Genomic DNA, 22,623 nt, shown 5'->3' with positions numbered 1-22,623 from the left:
ATACATTATTACGGCATAGACAAAAGCAACTCCAATGGATGGGAAACATTTCAAATCCTGTTGCTGTACTGGTGAGGGGAAAAACTAAGGTGCATAATGTTTAGATCTAGTTCTGTTATGTTTGTCATACAGACGTAGGCCCTAATTCTGCAACTTGGGTATGGGGCAGACGTGCTTATGTGGAACCTCACTGAAGTTAATAACCCACATGGACTCCGTTTCAGAAATGGGTTGTAATTTTCTACTATGTATTAGCGGTGACTTTCAAACCATTTAATTCATTATCACAACCTTGATTCTTAACTAGACTTCTAAATCGTCATTTAGTACAAGGGAAAATATAACTCTGCTTTTAACTAATTCAAAAGGTAGTTTAGCATTGGCTTTTGTTTCATTAACTTCAACAGGATAGATCACTCCTTGCTTAACGTTAAGCATGTGCTTAAATACACTGCTGAATTGGGTCCCGAATGACTTGCTTAGTTCTTGTTCATAATATAATCATACATTTTAAGAAGAGGCATGGGTATCTGTTCACATTAATACATAAATTTTGCATTGCCAGTCATTATTTGTAAATTAGAATTGTACTTTCTAACAAAGTTATATGTTAAAGTCAGGCGGAGAACAAGTTTGTTAGAAAGATTAATTTTAGGGTAATAATCTATAATAAATAGTGTATAAAAATGGAATTAAAATCAATTCCAGGAATAAAACTTTAAAAGAACCCATTGTCCTTGGATCAGACTAAAGTACTGTATGTAGACTACTACAATGGCATTTTCTTTAAAGAGTTATTTGTAATTGAAATTAAAACATTTAAAAGAATAAATTTTCTACAGTCATTCCCTTGGAGGTAATTAAATTTTATATACTCATCTTTAATATGGATAATAAGTAATAAAGTTTGTGTGCACAAACCAGTTAATTACAGCAATTAGTTTATTTTAGAGAGAGAATGTCTGTGTACCAAACAGCAAAATATATTGCTCTAGAACATTTTTTAAAATGAAGTGTTAGGGTTTTTATTTAATAGGCTGATAGAACAGCTGGAAATTATCAGAATGGTTTGAAAATGAAAACCTTTTAATAAAGATTTTTCCCTCTATTTCCTTTTAAGGCTATTAGAGCTGATGAAATTTTGTAAAAGCATGGTCATATTTTGCACTTTTGTGGTCAATCATTGTAGCAACAAAGAAAGTGCAATGGTTAATACATTCAATGTCACCCGGCATTAATATAGTTACAGATTCTGAGAGTGTGAGATGGCAAGCAGCTTCAACTCCCATTGACTTCAGTGAGAGCTGAAGAAGCTGAGTGCCTTGCAGAAAGCATTATATAAGAGGAATATTAACATACCTATTCTGGTTCAATTTTTCCTGTCCTAGTAACATTTCATTCAGAAAGTCTGACTGACAAATTCATTCCTGCTGTGTGAATGCAGCATACAATACATAGATTTATGGTGCATTAGCTTAGGAAGTGTCAGAGCAGCTGAAAACGAACACATTTGTAAGGTAAGATTATGGTTTTTCAATTACAATGTGATAAACTAAATGTTTATTTTTATAAAAGCAATGGAGATATAAGACTGTTTGTGAAGAGAGACATTTATATCAGAATTTTTTTTTAAAAAAAAGGAGGGGATGTGCTCCCAGGGAATTCAGTAACAATGCTTTACTTCAGTGGGACAGGACAGGGCACAAAGTGTACATTTGGCTTAGCTAAAGTGATTTTTGTCTTTTTAAAAAAATATTATGCAAAATGACTCCAGGCCCTGGTTTTCTTATCACTCATGAGTCTGCTTCTAACATGCATAAAATTACGTGTGTGCATAAGAATTTGCAGGAATAGGGATTTAGTAATGTACTCTGTTAGTGAAAAATTCCATCTACGTCTTTAGTTTATATTAATTGCCAAAGTTACTGGTCCTGATCCTGCAGATGGCTGCATGTGGGAAGACCTCTGTGGCCACATGGAGTTCCACTGAAGTTTATGGATCTCTGCGTGGGCTCAGGGTTCCACCTGGGTCGAGCAGCTTGTAGGACTGGAGCTAGAACTTGTTAAAAAAACAAACAAACCAAAAAAAGCCCCCACCAGCCAAAGAAACAACGAAAAGAACCCCTAACAGCTTCCCCTTCCATCTCTTATAAGTGCTGTGTGTGGTGGTGGTATTATTTTGTTTATTACAGTAGCACCTAGAGACCAGTTGAGGCTGGAGCTCCATTGTGCTAGGCACTGGGTAGAGAGAGACAATCTCTGCCCCAGACGGCTTACTACCTGAATAGACAAGGGATGTAACATACAAACAGCGAGAACATTGCGGTGGCTTACAAACATCATGTCTGTGCCATGGTTTTTTTTTTTGTGTGGCCTTTTATTTTATTTTATTTTATTTCTCCTTTTTGTTTTCCCTGTGATAGTGGTAAGGGAAGGGGCTATTAAAAAAGGATTAGAAGACCCGAAAGGCAGGGAGAGATTGAAGTGGGGGAGTGAGGAAATAAGAAAAGCAGGTCTGGAGGGAATGTGGAGTGAGGGTGAGGTAAAGTGACCGTGCAGAAATAAACAACTAATCAGCACAGGTGAAAGGATGTCCAGAGTAAAATCTGAGGAAAAAGTGACAACATCATTAGCATCCAAAGGTCCCTGCTGCAGCTGCTTCTGTGTTTGTTGCTGGCTGGTCTCTGGTTGGCTCCTCCCAGGAATTTATTTTTTCCCCCCCAAAATCACGTGGGCCCTGGTATGGGTCTGGTTGGAAGGGGTATCCCTGGCGAGTCTCATTTCCCCATCCTCCCTCCCCACCCATTGGTTCAGCTATACATGCTGTAGTTGCCTCTGTTTGCTTCTGGATGGGTTCCTCCCAGGGGTGGTGTCTGCCCCCTGCAGTTCTGGCTTTGAGGGTTTTTCCTCCACTGCAGTTGGGAGATGTGATTCCCAGCACGGGTAAAAACACTCATGTTAGCTCAGCTCACGCTAGTGCTAAAAATGGCAGTGTGGATGTTGCGGCACTGGCAGAGACTCAAGGTGGCCGTCCAAGCCTCCCCACCTCCTCAGATGGCTAGCCCAGTGCCACAATGGCCATGATGCTATTTGTAAGACACTAACTCAAGCTGAGCTAGTGCCAGTCTGTCCACTAGTGCTTGGAATCACACCTCTCATCTACAGTTTAGACATATCCCTGGCGGGAGGGGTAACTCCAGCTGAACCTCATTTCTCTGTCTCTTCCTTCTGGTGGTGCCCCTGTAGCTGCTGCAGCTGTGGCTGTTTGCCATGGGATGTACTGTATGAGAAGCACTGCACTCTTTAGAAATTTTAAAACATCTTTTTCTTAGGATTTGGGATATTTTGTAATTTTTAAAAAAGATAAACTATTTTGGGGACTCGCATTAAAAGAAAACATCTATTTTCTGAAGAAGTTGCAGTTGTCTCTTGCAGTTTCATAATGTCATTTCAAAGAAGCTGTTCTAAATGTGTGTATAGTTTTATAATGCAGCCGTGTAGGACAAATGCAAAATGCCATTTTTTCTATATAATTTATTGTTGCTTTACAATAGACAAAAAAAATTACTTACAGTAATATCAGTACCCAAGTGATTGAACATTGATGACTATTGTTTGTGTTTTCTTAGCCCAAACTCTAAGTTGAAACCAATGGAAAAATTTGCTTTGAATAAAGAAGGCAAAATTGGCTACCCTTGAACTACTAAAATACAAGAAAGTTACCATTCTGATTGTTCCCTGTTGCATCACATGATTTCTGGCCAGTAATAATTTTATACTAAATATTTTGATTTTTATCACAAATTGTTTCAGTTGGTGTATCTGCTCAACATCTTACCTTAAATATTATCATGACATTCTAGTATGTTCCCAAATAAGCTGACCTGGTGTATTTTTGTTGGTTTGTTCTTTGCTTTAGCTTGGCTTTGGATCTTTCCTGGGGATTATTGGAATCAACCTGGTAGAGAACAGAAGGCAAATGGTAAGCAACAAAACTTTTTTCTTTTCTTTTTGATATTAAAATGTTGTAAAGGCTTAATTGAAGAAAAAGAAGAGATTTACCATTAGTAGTTACCATAACTGAATCCTGCAGTTCTTAGTCCGAGGGTCAGTTGATTTAAATCTCTGCTTTTAATCATGATTTAAATCTGCAAGGAGGACACCTTGATTTTAATTTTGTTTTGCATTTGTATTTTTTATTTATTTTCCTAAAGAAAACTGACAACCATTAAAATATACTTATTTGCAACTAAATAAAGTCAAAGTTTCCCAAAGCTAATGGCACATTGGTCTGGGATGGTTAAAGCCTGTTGTTTTCATAGCCGGTGGTGCACCAGGGAATGATGTGGCTGTATCACATCCAATGGCCTTTGACTGCCTGAATCTAATGGACCTGGTATCCATTTTGCAACTGGATGAACTGGAAGTGGCCTTTCAGTGTGAGAAATAGCCTTTATACTAAATTTGGTCCTTCTTTTTGCTAACAGGTGGATACACTGTATCTGTACACATCCATTTAAGCAATTATATGGCTTAACTTACATTTATTCAGATTTTTAATTTTTACATATTTTACATCATTATGTATCATTCTTATTTACTAGATGATTGCTTTTCTACTTGTTTGTGTCACTCTATTTGGATGGAAATTCAAATTCAATTAAAATGCACAAACGGCATTTCATTTTTTTATTAAATAAAGCTACCTTAAATGTGCTAGATACATAAAAAAGGTTTATCAGACATGTTTTGCATTTAAAACTGATTTATTAAAGAAAGGAAATATCTATAGTTAGTGAATTGAACTGATTGTTTCTGGTCACCATATCCTTCTTTTTCAACTTCCAATTGGTTTCTTATCTTTGAATGAACTAGTCATTGAACTCAACTAGTTGAATAAACTGAAATAAAGAAAATATTTTCTTTGAACTTGCGGAAGAGGCTACTGCTATCAAAAGATGGTTTAGCACTTCAGCAAATTCTGGTTTCAGTGGCTTAGCCAGTGACTTCCACCAGGTCAGTCATTTGACTTTTTTTTAAATGTGGCAGCAAACATGTACTGCTTTGTTGTTTTTCTATTTAATGTAAATGATTTTAATAGTTTATGATAAGTTTAGGTCTTAATATAAGTTGTGAGTTTCAAATTTAATTTTAAGTGGTTTAAAAATTAAAAATCCTATTTAAATAAAAAGAGATTTTTTTAGATTTTTTTTTTTTTTTTTTTTAAATCATTGATTTTTATCCACCTTCCTTAGTCCTTTCTCAGGAAAATTGCCCATTGACTTTAATGGAAGTTTTGCCTGAGTAAAAACTACAGCATTTGGACCCTAAATTTAGTCATTCCGTTCTTTCTCTCAGGGTTTTGGAAAGTCTAGAATCTCTTGTCTATACTGAGTATGGAAGCCAAATTAGTAATGCCCTTCTGCAAAACTGAGTATTCTCAATAAACAAAATAACAGTCCATAGCTCTTATTAGCAAGGTGATAACAGAGTTTCCCTGGCTAGTTTAGACAGAGTCTGACCATGCTATATGATTGATGTCTTACAGGATTTTTACAGGATTGAGTCTGTAGATAGTTTAACACAGTTTCCATACTTAGTGCAAAAAGTGGTTGTGTGTTGGCTGAATATCAGCTTTATCCTATATGCATTTTACACTAGAAAAATCATAGTTAAGCTTCATGAAACACTATTAATTTCATAGACTCAGATCTTCAGCTGGCATAAATAGGCAAAGCTCCTTTGATTTCAATAGAACTACAAAATTACAAAAGCTGAGGAAGTGACCAATTACTTTTGTTCTTTGCTATGTATTTCAGAGCAGGTTGTTTTTTGAAATTTCCTGTTTTCTTTGTAAGTAAAAACTGAATTGTTTTTGCTATTTATGAACAAACTGGAAAATAATTTCAGGACACTTTTTCCATTACTGAGTAGTTCTCATAACACATTTTCAAGTATTCCCCTAATTTTGAACCTTTGTTTTCCGTTTTTAAGAACTATTGCCGCTGATTTCAATATCACAGTTCAGAGCTGCTAACACAACTAATTCTGACTCCTCATCTAAAAGCAAAAGAATGCTTAACCAGATAAGAATAGGATTTTGTTTTGTACTGTAATCAAAGATAGTTTACTAGTTGTCATCACTCTTGACAGTAGTTTTACCTCTCCATTTTTCTTTAATTCACATCTAGTTTTTCATTTCTTTTCTATGCACAACAGGCAGTCAAAAAGCTGTTTTTTAAAAAAAAAAAAGTTGAATGAGATGGTGCTTGAAATTCAGACTGTGTGGTATGTTTGTAACATTCACGCAGTAAGGACTGTGGGAAATGGATGTCATAATTGCTTAGCATCAGTGGCTGTTTGCACATACCAGTATGAAATAAAAAAAATCAGCCTTTTAGTGTGAAATGTGCAGTGGTAGACTAGAAGGATAAAAGTGTTGACAGATGAAGAACTGGATAAGAAAATAACTAGAAGTCCAATTAAACTTGTCATCAGGATATATCCCATAATGTGCAAAACATTAAACATTATCAAAGGTAAGGATGAATCAGAACCTGGTTTTTAAATATTACAGAAACAGCTTCTAAAACAGGAGGGATTGCATCATAGGTTGTAAGATCCAGGGCTCTAATTATTCACTTGAATGTCATTTAGCATGTTCTGTTGAAAGGCTTGGGATAGCTGAAATGGGTTTGCAGCCATCATTAACAAAGCAAGTACAAAAGCTCAGATAAGTATAGACATTTTACAGAAGTATCATATTACTATGATGTAAAAATGCTTTATGAATTCAATCTAAGTAAGGAAGGGAAATGATTTAATCAGTGGCTTTAAGTTTAATTGAACTTAGTTTGAAATAAACCTGTGTAATTTGAGACTAACCCAATGCAAAACTGATAATGGTATAATGCAGTCTAATGACTTGATTCATATTTGTTGTTTAAAAGTATCTTAACCTGAAAAATCAATGTGGATAAAGCCACAGTAGAGAGACATTCTTTATTAACTTACCTTTTCTCAGTAAATCTGTTTTTTTTTTTTTTTAAAAGTTACATTTATTTTCAGTCTATTCAGATTTGTTCATAGCTGTTAATGATAATGATAACTTTCTTATGAGAGAGAGAGAGATGGTTAGGTAGAGTTCAGAAGAAATCCGGGGTTGATTAAGCATGAATACAAAAGAAGATGAAAGTTCTGTTTGCTAGACTGGTCAACAGTTTGGTTGTTCTTAAAGTACAACATTAATGGTGACCTTAGAGAGAGTAAAGTGATCAGATGCTCCACTACTTAAAACATTTACAAGACATTGACAGAAATTTTGTACCTCTTTAAGCCTGATCCTGTGAGATATTGAGTACCCTCAACTCCCATTGACTTCAATAGACTGGCTTTGGTATGACCCTAATTCAGAGGGACTTGGGAGTGCTGGGTAGTTTGCAGGATCAGGTTCATTGTCTCACTGGGTATTTTACATTATTTCTCTTCTGCTACTGGTCTGCTCCCCTCTCTATGTTATGCTGAATTACCACCAAAAAAACAAAACAAAAATTCCTTTCAGCCAGTCAAAGGATGATCTCCCACTGAAAGAGGTGACTTGGTGACCAGATCGCAAGAGTAAAATATCAGGACTCATGGGGGTGGTGCGGGCGTTGGGGGGACACCAAGCTCCCAGCTGCCATGTGGGCTCAGAGCTGGCCGTGGTTGCTGGGAGCTCCGGGTCCCCTCTGCAGCAGCTAGGAACTGAATTTTTGTCTGAGTCCTGAATATCGGGACAAATGGTGTCCTGATCATACATCGGTTGGGACACAGGACAAAGGATGAAATATCGGGATAGTTCCAATTTTATCGTGACGTCTGGTCACCCTATTTGGAATGCTTGGAACAGGACAGCAAGAAAATGACAAAGCAAAAAACTCTCTCCATCCCCCTTGAAAAAAAAGAAAAAAGTGTACGGCTGGTGACACCGATAACAGAACAGAGTACAATTGAAAAAGAAGAGAAGTAATACTCTGTTATATTCTGAGGTCCTACTTATTCCAGTTTGGTGCCTACAAAATCAGAGTAGATTTGACTGTAGGACATAAAGCAAACTTGCTTGCTGTACTTGATATTTGCAGTTAGAAAATGAGATGCTTAAATCAAAAACGGGTCTGAGATCTAGGGTACCTATGACAGCAAAGTATGAGATTTGAATTTAGAGTCAGAGTGACACAAGGGGGTGAAAGTGGATATATTTTTCAGCAGGTCTACCATTTTACTTCAGGAAGGGCAATTGGTAGCTCCATGAAAAGTCTCTTATAGACTTTGTCTAAAGTAGGATTTAAAGGTCTGGTGTTAGAATGTGTTAGTGGGCACCTACTAACACCTTCTAAAAGTCTAGTGCAGACAAGGCAGTGTATGCTTTAGCGTGATTAAACTGATTGAGTTAAAGCATGGGCTATCCTTCAGCTAATCCTAGTGTTAGCTAACATGTTCTAATCTCACACCTTTTAAAAGCTAGCCTCGAGAAAGATGTACTGTGAGAATATAACAGCAGCAGAGGCAGTAAGAATAGAAGAGAAGTGTGAGAGAGGAAAGGACAGACCAACACGGATCATTCCCAGGCTAAGATGAGCTACCAGACTATTACTGATAGTGCTGCAGTTTGTGATTATAGTAAAGAGCTGCCTACAGCAGTTCTGAGGTTGGTGTTTATCTGTAGTTGAATCATGCTGTATGTTTCTTTCTTACAGATGCAAAGATTGTTATCTTGATGGCAGACCTAGGGCATACTAGGGCATGGATATAAATCCATACTTAGCTGGCTAAAACTAGTATCTCTTTCTTTAAAGAGACACCCTGTCAGTGTTCAGAAATAGGTTTCTAACATATGCAGAATTTTTGAGTTTCAGGTTTCCTCAGTAAATCTTGGGGATCTGCAAAAATCTCAAAGATTTTTTCATTCTTCAGATTTATCAAGGGATAGTCAGATCAGGCAGCAACGGATGACTAGTTTTTAGATTTCTGTCAAGGGAGTTAAATTTCAAATAAAGTGTTGAAAAAGCAACTATTACAGAGTTTGGAGAAATGAAGCAGTGATAAAATGTATTTGTCTCTGGTTTTGGTTGTTTAGATTCACATGCTCATTACCAGCGGTCCTGTGCAATGCTTATGATGTGCTATGGTGTGTTTGTGGCAATATTTCAATAGCAGCTTTAGTTTTACCATTAAGTACTACACACTTCTTTCTGAAGCTGTTGCTCTTCCAGTGCAGTTACATGCAGAAAGAGTATTGAGAGCCAAGCTTCTTTCCATTTCTGACACTGATTGCATTTTGTAAATAGATTACAACCATCAGAAACGGTGGGTTTGATATTTATTGTAAAGAAGGCAGTTATTAAACTGCCCGCAAAAGGTATTGAGACTAATGCCTATCAAGATCAGTGCAGTGAATTGCACTTTGTCTGTCTGCTTTTCAGATGCAAACAGAAAATCCTAGAGGAAAGGGGTTTTAGTGAGAGTTTTGGCTAAAGGTTTAAGTTGCAGACAGACATCGTATCATGTATTAGACTAATGAAAGAGAAAATTGGTTTAAATGTCTTTGTCTTCCTGGGGATAGATCTGTGCCACTCTTACATAAATAAATGAAGAGTCTTGTTTCATATTGCCAGGGGGAAAAAATAGATCACGTAAAGATAATCATTGTCATTACCATGATGCTATTTCCACTCTTGAATTCACTTATTATGAGGTCAATAGCACTCTTGTATGTGTTTGGTTTTTTGCCACTGCCAATCCATACTTCAAATAATGATTCAGGAAGTAAAGGAACAATTAATGCTAGTGTAAAAAAATCAGTACAAATGGAACAAATTAATATGTTACTAGTAACCCTTCTGGTGTTGTGTAGCTCCCTTTTTAAAAATGAAAACCCAAACAATGCATTATCATAGTTTATTGGCACCATATATGTGAGATAGAGCTTGTAATATAAATTAACTGCATAGGTTGAAAACAAACAAGGAGGTTTATAAAGACAACCTGTTTAAGGAGGCTGACAGTGTCTGAGTTTACATATGGCTTTTTTAAATTTATGAAATATACCATAAAATGATGATATGATATAGTGGTGAAGGCCACAATACATAAGCATCTTATTCCATGAGAGCACCTTCCTTGTTGACTTCTTGGTTCCTATTAATTCTCCCCAATATAGGGTTGTAATGTTTCCCCCTGCAATCTGGACCAGTATGTTGCTGTGTCACCCCAATCCCCCCTCTCCTAGGACTTGTCTTGCACTTGCCCCACTGTGTGAACCAACCACTCCTGGATCAGCCACGCACAGCCTCCTGCAAACAAGTGGTCCCTGTTTTAGTGAATGGGTGCTTCTGGCCAGTCATGCATGGGATTATGCAATGGTGTGATCCCCAGCCAATATCCCCAGTCCCAGATGCAACCCTATGAAATGTCATTTTACAGAGTTCATTGCTGCCCATTGGACTCTGCAAGCTCATTGGTTAGTCAATTTATCAAAGAAATTCACATGCACCAGCTCTGTCACACTAAATGAGGTCTCTACACACACTCAAACCACATGCACTGCTTTAGATAAAACAAACAAATAAGTTTATTAAGTACAGAAAGATTTTAAGTGATAAGACAGAGGAATATAAATCAGATTTGATCAAGAAGAAATACAAGCATATCTCATTCTCAACTAAGCTTAATACTTCCAGTAGCTTCCCAAAGTTAGGTAATACTCCCCACAGGCTGGTTGGTCGGCCTCCAGCCAGGCTCCTCCTTCCCTCCTCCCCCGGCAGTCTTGATGTTGTCTTGTAGATGGATTGTAAGAGAGAGCTCCAGAGACGAAAATGCCTCTTCTTTTAACAGATTCTCCCCATTGCCCCCTGACGTCAGGTGATCGGCAATGTCTGGCATGGTTTCCTCCACTTGAATCAAATGAGCATCACTTTATCAGATGCTCAGGCCAGTCCATTGTTTCTGGAAGAGCTGAGTTGTTTTATGCATGCCACAGCAAGGCGTGAATTACCTCTGCCTTTAGTGTTTCCTCTGGATCTATTCAAGCCATGTGAGACACACATTCGGGAATATTACATAGCAGAGCTTCATAACCATACAATGACATTGCAAGAAACATACTATTATCACAATAATGTTCAGCATGTCAGGAGCATTCCAAAAATACCTTGCATGACATACTTTGCATTAAACAATACACAGTTACGCTTTTTAAGGTGAACATGAATGATACACAATTATACCATAAGGGTGTACATGGGGTGCAGTGTGTCACAGGGTTATAGGCACTTTTTTCTCAGCGCAGGGCAGTAACCAGGGTGGGGTGAGTGGGGCAGCCGCCCAGGGCGTAAAGCCTCAGGAGTGGAGAAATTGGGCAGTGGGATTTGGGACAGCCCACGTATGGCTGGTCTGAGCTGACTGGCTTCGCAGCTTACCTGATGTCCCTTTTCAGTTTAGGGAAATATAGTCACCCTGTGACAAAAACAAACAAATGGTGGGGGCAAAATGTGCTTGCTCACCCCAGGCAGTAAAATGCCTAGTTATGACACTGTCCCAGCATGGCTTTAAATTCTACAGAACCAAGTAACTATTGCCCTAATGTAGCCTTTTTGCAACTGTCTACTGATGGCTGCATCTTTCTGTCTCCCAGTTGTTAAATGTCTATTAGGTTTTCCCTTTCATATTGCTGATCCTTGCTGATAACTGCATATTTTTGAGTTTAGATTCTTGTTATTGGGTTAGCAGATGTTTGAACTGTCACATGTTGACAATGCTGGAGGAAGTGGGGTGGAATCGTTTGCACTGGTTTCCTCTCTTGGCAGGATGAAGATGGGTCAACTTTCTGATTTTACTTCTGTACTTGTTTTTAGAGTTGGCTGAGGGTGGTTTGTCTGTATAGGGGCCTACAGGTATGTGAAGCAGGACACAGGACTATTATGGGTTAAAGGAAGGTATAGGGGTAAGTAGAGGGGAAAAAACGAAATCTTTTGGTGAAAGCTAAATTAAGCCCTGGTACCTTTCCCCCTCCCTTTGCTACCATGCATCAAGATAATCATCACCTTCTGAGCATGGGTTGTGATGAGAAAAGGGGCAATCTGCAGTTAGTAGTGGAAAGGTGCTAAGGTGGAAAGAGGGATAGCCAATAAGAAAAGAACCTTCCAAAAAAAGGCAAGTGAAAGGTTCTATTTTATTGCTGTGAAATACTGTGCAGACAGTAATAAAATCAAAGTAACTGAAAGTCTATATATTATTGACTTTCTTTCAATCAGCTAAAATTTTGAGGGACTTTATTTTTACATGACTATATTTCAAGACTTCAGCACTTGCTAGAATATTTCTGGGTTGATATACAGTTTTTTTGATATTTCATCTTTAAGGTGCAGATTTTTAAGTAATTTTATTGGTGCATAACATCTACGGATATTGAAGTCATACTTAATGGAGATTTCAGAATGTCATAATCCCAGTTCTGTTCTGCTTGATAAATATTATTAAAAGTGCATCTTGTCTGAATGTTGGGATTGGATTGGTAATGTCTCTTATTTTGGACTCTCAGTGGCTATCTTCCTCTTACCTTCATAGAGAGCAAAATTATGTTTAATGTTTTATGGTGTGTGATTGTGGCAGAGTAGAGGGTGACAAGCCCCTTGGTACCTCTGCCCCCCCCTACCCAACTGCCTGCGCTGGGGCAAAGTGGGCCAGCAGGGCCATAGACTGCCAAGGAGAAAGCAACAGCTGAATACGCTGATTAGAGCAAGTCAGAACCTTGCCTAAGGAGGCAAGCGTGAACAGCTGTCTCCCTAGCTGGAGGGGATATATAAACCAGCCAGAGAGAAACCAGAGGGAGTCATGGCCAGGGAGGAGGGAAGGAGTCTTGCACCTTAGTTTACTTCCTGGCCAGAAAGGGTGAGCAGCCCCAAGCCTTGAGGTCAAGCGGGCCTGGTCCGGAGTGGAAATTGTACCTGCACACTGTAAATAAATGAGCATGGGATTGCACCAGGTGACACCCAGGAGTCCTCTTATTTCGAAGGGACGAGACCAGCCAGAGGACCCAGAAGGTCAGGGGGGCCCATGGCAATTCGCCACAGTGATCTAAATGGCAAGAGCATAGATCACAAAATAAGCGAACTGTTGTCTGTTCAGAGCTTTGTCATTGAGGACACCCTATGACCTTGGGCAAATTGATGACCTCTCTGTGCCTGTTTCTTCATTGGTCATAGAGGTGCTGTGAGCCTTGCTTAATTGCTGTTTGTAATCCTTTTTTTTTTTTTTTTGAGATCCTTGAAGTTCAGGGATTCAAAGGCTCACACTCTCCTTTTGTCATTCATATTGTGAATCTACTCTTCTCTGTTCTCTGCATATTTTACTGTGGATCAAAGCTTAGATTATATGTCTGACATCTAAGTCAGATCTATACGTAAACATTTTACCAGCATACCTATGTCAGTTAGAGGAGTGATTTATTATTATTATTCTGACACAGCTATGCGAGCAAAAGGCCTAGCGTAGATAAAGTTATACCAGGTCAAAAGTACTTTTGGCAGTATGGCTTATTTTGCTCACCAAACTGGAATACAGTTCCGGTTCCAGTACGGTGGCGTACTGTGGGTCTCAGGTGCCAGGGGCCTAGCCTGCATTTGCACCCACCCGCCTCAGTGCAGGGCAGGAGGAATCCCCAGCTCCCACCAGATGGTGCTGCTCCCCAACTGCCCAAGGGAGAGTGGGTTTGTACCTGTGGAGGGGGAGGGAGGTACATGCCACTTACCTACTCCTGCTTGGGGGATTTTCTGTGGCTTATTGTGGCGGTGGAACCTTGCTCTGTCTCTGTCTCTGCCCCCCTTCCCCCATTTACCCACCGTGCAGCACTCGCCTCTCTCGCTCCAGTCCTGCAGCCCAGCGCCGGCTCAGGAGGGGCGCCCCTCAGAGCCTTCTGTGTCCCCTGCCCCCTGTGTATTGTGAAGGGCTGGCCCTGCACCCCTCTTCAGGCTGGCACCCAGGGGCCTGGCACCCCCACTTCCCCCTCAGTATGCCACTGCTGGAAGAAGCTATACCTTCAGAAGCATTTTTTGCCAGTATAATTGTCTACACTAGGAGGGTTGAGCCAGTATAGATTTACTGGCAAAAGCTTTGAAGTACAGAGAAGGCCCTAGTGAGCCTTACATTCCACCATCATGGCCTTTGTCTTGCTTCCTCTGTCTGCCATCTTATGTACAGTACATAGCTTTGAGAGGCACAAACTGCTCTTCTACACCTACTGTTTCAGTCTGTCTGTCTGCAGATTCAGATACTATATTTGCCATGTGAATCTTCAGCACTCCTGAAAATTTCAACACAGCTCCAACGCAGCAATGATACAAGCTGTAAGGCAGTCCAGGCACTACTGCTTTTTAATGGCCAGCACCTGTTCTACAGTCATGGTTTTCACCATTACTACCAGCAGGTACTAGGCCAACATGGGGAAATGCTGAAAATTTAGTGCAGACCAGGCTAGTAAGATAGCAGTGCGCTGTTTTACATTTTGAAGTTTTCCTTTGCAACCAGAATGTACTTCATTGATCCAATCTCCTTGGGATGAGAGGCTGACTGGATAATCAGAAATTTGGATAATCAGGAGAATGGGTGGGGCTCAGGTTTTGAGCCTTGGAGGCGGCGGGGCTCTTCTGTATTTAAATTATGTAGAAATTGGGGGCTAAAAGAGAGAGACCAGCATCACTTACCTCCTTCACACCAGCTCAGGCTAACCCCTAAGGGCTAACACTACTCATTGGAGTTAAAGTCTAAACCCTGGTCTACAGTTACCTGGTGATTCGGTGGCAGTCGATGGGAGTTACGCAAGCTATGCAGAGTAGCTTGCGTGACTCCTGTCGACTGCTGTGCTTCCCTTCTGCGTGGCATCTTCACTGCACGGCACCACTTCACTGACCGCTCAGTCGATCCAGATAGGTCCATCTGATGGTGGCGACTTTGCCGCCGTCAGTGTGGACATACCCTAAGACAATTGCAGTGCAGTGTAAATCCTTATGTCCTTGTAGTCACAGTGTATGATATCTGAAAACTGAAGTTCTGTGCTTTTAGAAATAGCACACAGAACTAACTGTATATTAGTATTTTTTTCACTATGTTTTCTTATGCTGTTTATGGAATGATAACAGTGGTTACTTGACTGTCACAGGGTTGAAAACAAAAGTAAACTTTATTACCTGTGAAATGTGTTTGTGGAACAATAAAGAACTTGATTACTGTCCCCAGCAAATGCAAGTTAGAGGATAAACACTGTTAAAAATTAATCCCTCTGTGTGTGTGTTTGGGGGGGGGGGGCTGGCGACAGCGACGTGCATTTAGCATTTTTGCTAACAGATGTGTGTATTTTGAGACGTCAGTGGAGTCAGTCAGAGACAATTTTGCAGGGTAACAGACCCCCACTGTAGGTTTTTCTGGTGTTAAAGCTATATTGGACATAATGATCTTGATCTGTTTAAAATTTCATCTTTCTTTACCAGGAAATGCTAAACATTTATGACCTCCAGCATGCTATTTGTTTCATCTGTATTGTTCTTTTATTGCTCTGAACATAAACTCCAGTTAAAGCAATGAAATGCACCTCCCCCTTTTAATCAATAAAGGAGCATCTGTGAATGGAGGTTCTTGTCTGATCTCTCTAATTCCACAGCTGTAGATCTGCAGACCTAGGTACATTTTTAGTTTTTATTGCCTTTTCTTTAATGCTATATTTACTTTTTGCTTTTTATTTATATTTTTGGTACCCCCTCCCTCATCCCAGCCTGTAATAATTGTTAAACAAGTGGCTTTTGTTGATGCTTGCCAGGGGAGTTTTTAGCAGTTCTAAGTGCCCAGTAGACTGGGTGCTTGCCAGTGCTGGCTTCTGGATCTAAATGTTTCTCCAGTCTAAAAAGTCACTTTGTTGTCTTTCCTTTCTCAGCCTGATGCTCTTATTTTCCTTGCCATGTAAATAAATAAATAAAATGCCTGGTTTAATCACAAAAGTCAAACAGTATCAGGAGAAAAAGAAAACGTTATTTTCTTTAACTTGAGTACTGAGGCAGGACTGCTTTTATTCTAGATAATGTTGCTGACATTTCCATTATTTAATTTATTTTTATTCTTAAAATGTATTTACCGTATAACAAAAATATTTTAAATAATACAGAAAATGAAGCACAACATAAAATAGTGAGCAGTATAATATAAACTCAGTGCATGTGTGATATACCTCACACAATGTTGAGACACTGGAGAGTAGCAAACAGGGCTGACATGGGTATTGCAACATGAGACCCAAGGCTGGGTTTACCAATGCATTACAGACTATTGAAGGGGCAAATGTCAACAAAAGGAAAGAATTGAAGAGTTGCTGGCTTGGCAATTATAGAAATCTCCTCAGAAAGGTCTAGCAAAGGCATAGGATGGAATAGTAACGCCTGTGCAACAGTTTTGCTTTAGCTGTATGTTTCTCTGTTCAGAGATCCCAGAGATTTGCAAACCATCCTTTGGTCTATCTTTGATGGGCCCGTCCCTATGACATGTAGGGTACAGAGCACAACGCTTTTTCCAATAAGCATTTAAAACAGTTCTCACTTCCAGCAGATGAAACCACATGAATTTCTGTATTCCTTTGTTTGCCCATGAATGAAGGCAGCCCCAGCTCAATGACCAGAAAGACACATCTGCAGGAAGAATTTCCTTAGTCTTTTTATGAGCAAATTATTGAGCATCTCCTCCAGATGTAAGTAAAATCCTGTCTGCCTCTATGCTCCTCCAGCAGAATCGATATATGCTACTACTAGATTTGTGCAAATTGAATGGTGTTTTATGACACCACCATATTAGAGATTTTCACTGAGTCTCCATGTGTTGCGCTGCTATCGAGGTAAGCCTACTTACATCTCAAATATAAGCCCCATTTGTTATGTGAAGACACTTTGTTTGTATTTTTGGTATTGTCTAATCTGTAATTGTTCTTAAACAAATGTATTACGCTTTATGAGCATATAACAGTAAACATTCCCACAATTTTACTCACAAATTTACTCGGAGTCAACACATTTGATGTGCTATACCATATTACAGAAACGTGACTAAAATACTATAAAAACATGGAAAAAGTGAAACCAACTGAAATGGCTCAGTGCTAAAAGACAGGTATAAAAGGTAATAAATATGGGGCCAACTGTGACTCTATAAAAAGCAACCGTGAAATTGAAAGTGTTTAAGGTGTTCAAAACTGAACTGAGATGTATCGAGAGAGTGTACCTGTAGTGGCCATCATCTTAGTTGACACTCTGGGAATGGAACTGGGACCCTATGGCGCTAGCATGAGCAAAAACATCAGGTTTCTCTAGCTGAGAACTGTAAGAGCCCCTGTCCTCTGTGGATCAGTGCAAGCAGGGACCTGTAACATACACTCACCAGTGGGTTTCATGCTTCTTTTGCTCAGAGGAAGCTCATCCTGAGCATCTGAGGCCCACAGTGGTTTGAATTTTGGAAGAGCCCCCACTTACATGATGTCTGGCATCTTGGCCAACGCCCTGGGGATTATACCAAGGACCTCCAAAATGAAAAGCATGAGCTGCTATAATTTGAGCTGTGACAGCTCCTATTCTCTGCAGATTGGCATAGAGGGTGTCGGTAAAACCTGCTCAGTGGACAACATTCCACATCCTAGAGCTCACCACAGTCACCATGTTACCTGCAGGCATCGAGATAACAGTGAGGTCCCTAAAAGACAGGCGGATTTCTTTCAATATGAGACTGAAAAATAGGGCCTCAAATATAGCCAGAGTCCCTACTAAAAAAAGCAGTGTTAAAAAACAGACCGACAACTTAAAGTAATTTCTCTACTGTATAGACAGCCAACTTAGAAAATGATGAGAGCAGGTGTATAATATAATTATAGTTGCCCAACCTAGGGAGAAAATGTACTGCTGTATTCTAAAAAAAGCTGGGGGTAACAGGGATGCACCACTGTGCGCATTGCTAAAAGGGAATCGTAATAAGGTTAGTGGTTGTAAAGGCACATTTTTGCTGTGGCAAGGAACGGAAGTACTCAGATGCTGTGGTGATGGGTGGGGACATAAAAGTACCCCCATTAAACTAATAACAAACGGGAAGGATAAAAAGAGGGAAGATATGGGCACTCAAAATTCAGATGTTGAAAACAAAATTAATCAATGAACCCAAGGACACGAAGAGAAGAAATTCTTTAAATTGCCCATACATTAATGCTAGGAGCCTGGGTAACAAACATGAAGAATTGGAATTGCTCATTTAAAAACATAAATTAAATCTAGCTGGTATTACTGAAACCCGGTGAGTTGAGTTGCATGATTGGAAATTTAAAAATCAATGGTTATAACCTATTTAGGAAGGATGGAGTGGGCAAAACGGGAGAGGGAGCGGTATGCTGTGTCTAAATGGCATTACTTGTTTCTGAGGCACTGATAACTTGTAAGAAAATGATCTTGAATGCTGCTGGATCAGTGTCCTAACAGATAAAACAAAAGATGGGTATTAATTGGTGTCTTCTACAGACCAACAAATCGCATCAGGGAACAGGATGACTGGCTCCTTATGCGCCTATTTATAATGCAGTGCTCCCCAACTTTTTCTCGTGTGCCTCCCCTTACCAGTAATAGACTGTGTCTGCCCCACCCTCTGACCCCCGTGGCTGGGAGCTGCAGCTGGGTGCGGGGGCCAGAAGTCGCGAGCAGGGGCTAGGGATGGAGCCGGGGCCACAGCTGCGGCTGGGGACTGGGGCCGGGAGTGGAGCAGAGCAGGGTTGGATAGTGCTACCTTCCCTCCCCCTCACAGGGGCTGGCCTGGGCCCTGCCATGTCCCCTTATGGGATATACCCCACAGTTTGGGGAGCAGTGCTATAATGTGAAGGGGAAAAGCTGTGTGATCCTGGGGGACTTCAATTTGAGTGACGTATGCTGGAGGTCTCGTGCTGCCAGTACTAAAACATCCTTGGAATTTCTAAATAGTATAGATGGCAGTTTCCTGTCTCCAAAAGTGTTTCATGAAATGCAGGGGGATTCTGTATTAGATCTCAAAAACTTGAAGGCCAGTAGGGACCATCGTGATCATCTAGTGTGATCTGTACAGCATGGGCCACAGAGCCTCACCCACCCCCTCCTGTAATAGACCCATAACCTCTGGCTGAGTTACTGATGTCCTCAAATCATGATTTAAAGACTTCACATTACAGCGAGTTCACCATTTACTCTAGTTAAAAACTCCCTGGGTCTCTGCCAATCTGACCTGGGGGAAAATTCCTTCCCAACCTCAAAAATGGTGATCAGTTGAACCCTGAGCATGTGGGCAAGACCCACCAGACAGACACCTGGGAAAGAACTCTCTGTAGTAACTCAGAGCCCTCTCTATCTAGTGCCCCATTTTTGGCCGGTAGGGATTTTTGATACTAGAAGTCACAGATGGGCACATGCTATTGTAGGCAATCTCATCATAGTGTCCCCTTCAAAAATGTATCAAGTTTAGTCTTAAAACAAGTTAGGTTTTTTGCCCCCACTGCTTCCCTTCGAAGGCTGTTCCAGAACATCACTCCTCTGATGATTAAAAACATTTGTCTAATTTCAAGCCTAAATTGGTTGATGGCTGGTTTATATCCTTTTGTGTTTGTGTCAGCATTGACTCGTAATTTAAATAACTCCTCTCCCTCCTTGGTATTTATCCCTCTAATGTATTTACAAAGAGGAATCCTTTCTCTCCTCAGCCTTTACCTAACCTTTAGTTAGACTAAACAATCCAAGCTTCTTGAGTCTCCTCTCGTAAGGTAGATTTTCTAATCCTCTGATCATCCTAGTAACTCTTCTCTGGACCTGTTCCCATTTGAATTAATCTTTCTTAAACATGGGACACCAGAATTCCACACAGTATTCCAGATGAGGTCTCAACAGTGCCTTGTATAATGATACTAAGACTTCCCTATCTTTACTGGAAATATCTCATCTGATGCCTCAAGAATTACTTTTTTTTACGGCCACATCACATTGGTGGCTCATAGTCATCCTTTGATCAACCAATACATATAGGTCTTTCTCCTCCTCTGTCACTTCCAACTGATAAATTCCCAGCTTATAGCAAAAATTCTTCATGTTAGTCCCAAAGTGACTGACCTTGCGCTTGGCACTATTAAAGTTCATCTCATTTCTATGACTCCCATTTTCAAGATCCTTCAGATCTTCTTGTATGATATTCTGGGCCTCCTCTGTATTGGCAGTACCTCCCAATTTTGTGTCATCGGCAAATTTTATTAGCACACTGTCACTTTTTGTGCCAAGGTTGTGAATTAAAATGTTAAATAAGATTTGTCCCAAGACCAGTCCCTGAGGAACGCTACTAGTAACCTCCCTCCAGCCTGACAGTACACCTTTCAGTATAACTTGTTGTAGTCCCCCTTTTAACCAGTTTCTTATCCACCTTTCAATTCTCATATTAATCCCCATCTTCTCTAATTTAACAAATAATTCCCAGGTGGAACTGTATCAAATGTCTTACTGAAATTCAGGTAGATTAGATCTGCATTATGCTTGTCTAAAAAATCTGTTATCGTTTCAAAGAAACAGATCAGATTGGTCTGGCATGATCTACCTTTAGTAAAACCATGTTGTATGTTATCCTAATTACTCTTTACCTCTCTTTCAAAACTTGTTCCAAGACCTTTCATACAACTGAGGTCAAACTAACAGGCTTGTAGTTTCCTAGATTTTCACCCCCCCCTTTCTTAAAAATCTACATTTTAGCAATTTTTCAGTCATAGGGTCTGACCCCTGAATTTACAGTTTAATGAAAAATCCTTGCTACTGGGCTTGCAATTTCACGTGTCATTTCCTTTAATATTCTTGGACGGAGATTATCCGGGCCCCCCAGTTGGTCCCATTAAGCTGTTTGAGTTTGACTTTCACCTTGGTTGTGGTAATTTCTACTTTGGTATCCTTGTTTCCATTAGCCACCGTGCCACTTCCCCTAAACTCCTCATGACCCTTATTAAAAACTGAGGCAAGATATTCGTTTAGGAGTTGGGCTATGCCTAGTTTATCTTTAATCTCTACCCCATTCTCAGTGTTTAGCAGTCTTACGTCTTCTTTCCTGGTTTTCTTTTTGTTTATAGGGCTAACAACTCTTTTACTTCTTGTTTTTAATTTCTTTTGCAAGGTCCAGCTCTGCTTGGCTTTTGGCAGTTGTCACTTTTCCCCTACACTTTCTGATCTTTAAGAGATAGCTTTTTGTGCTGATCGTTTCCATCATCCGTTCCTTGTAGGCTTTTTGCTTTCTCTTAACCTGTCTGAGATGCTTGCTCATCCACTTCGATTTGCAACGCTGCCCTATGCATTTCCCCCCTTGCTTGGGTGCAGGCTTCAGATAGCTTCTGCAACTTTGAGTAATTCCAAGACTCCTCCACACTCAGATGTTTGAGTCTTTCAGTCCAGCCCACTTCTCTAACTAATTCCCTTAATTTATTAAAGTTTGCTCTTTTGAAATCAAGGACCCTCATTGCAGACCTATTTTTGTTTATTGTTCCATTTAGTTTAAACTGAATTAGCTCATGATCACTCAAACCAAGATTGTCCTCTACAACCATTGAGTCTAAGACATCCTCACTACTCACCAATCCTAAATCTTGTTGGTTCAGTGACAGTTTGATGAAGAATTTGTCAGCTATCACATTCGGAAATATCTGGCCCCTATCATTAATAGGAGCACTTGTCCTCCAATTTAAATCTAAGAAATTCAAGTCTCCCGTAATCACACAATTCTCAGTAATATTTATTTCATTAAAAATATGAAAGAGGTCTCTATCAATATTCTAATCAGATCCTGACAGATAAAGAGAAACTTATCACAGAACTAAAAATTAGTGGTAGTTTCGATACAAGTTATCATGAATTGATCCAATTTTTAATATGCAAACTGAATAAAATCCAGGCCAGTAATATATATGTACTTGGTGCTTTCAAAGGGCTAATTTCACAAAGTTGAAAACAATTATGAGCCAAATCAGCTGGGATAAATAATTTAATCAGAAGAATGTGACTGATGAATGGGAATTGTTTAAGAATACTTTACTAGATGTTGGGGGGAAAAAACGCAATTGAGGAAAAAGGCTGTCTTAGTTAAAATCCTAACCTGATTTAGAGGGGAAGTGAAGGCAGCTATAATAAATAAATAATAAATGGAGGAAAGGAGAAGTTCATAGTAGTGACTATAAATCAGAAGCTATGAATTATAGAAAATTGATAAGGGAAGCAAAGGGACATGAGAAATCTATGGCCAGCGAAAATAAGGAGTAGTGTTTTTAAAAGCAAAAAGAATCCTGACAATAGTACTGGTCCATTACTAGATGGAAATGGTAGCATTATCAAGAATAATGCAGAGAAGGCAGAAATGTTTAATAAATATTTCTGCTCTGTATTTGGAAAAACAGATGATGATAATGGAAGGCATACACAAAAGGGAGTGTTATGATTGTACATTGATAACTGAAATTTTCACAGTGGTTGAGCTTTTTTGGATACCCTCGTCTCACACACACATTGTGTTCCCCACAGGTTTCAATTTCTCCTT

The 22,623-nt window shown here is 39.6% G+C and overlaps 1 protein-coding gene across 3 annotated transcripts in view; it reads left to right on the top strand.

Moving 5' to 3' along the window:
• The window catches only part of TMEM255B (transmembrane protein 255B), a 130,045-nt gene that overhangs the window by 9,555 nt on the left and 97,867 nt on the right, over positions 1-22,623 (top strand). For all 3 annotated transcript variants that reach the window (XM_067563646.1, XM_067563645.1, XM_067563647.1), the window contains exon 3: positions 3,920-3,982. In XM_067563646.1, the coding sequence (XP_067419747.1) occupies positions 3,920-3,982 (63 nt within the window). The remainder of the gene's footprint in view (positions 1-3,919; positions 3,983-22,623) is intronic.

Source organism: Emydura macquarii, unplaced genomic scaffold, assembly GCF_026122565.2.
Source record: "Emydura macquarii macquarii isolate MOO-44397 ecotype Brisbane River unplaced genomic scaffold, CSIRO-AGI_Emac_v2 contig_2531, whole genome shotgun sequence".
In the NCBI taxonomy this organism is placed as follows: Eukaryota; Metazoa; Chordata; order Testudines; family Chelidae; genus Emydura; species Emydura macquarii.
The sequence above is the reverse complement of the archived record's forward strand: the minus strand, read 5'-3'. Positions and strand labels throughout refer to the sequence as shown.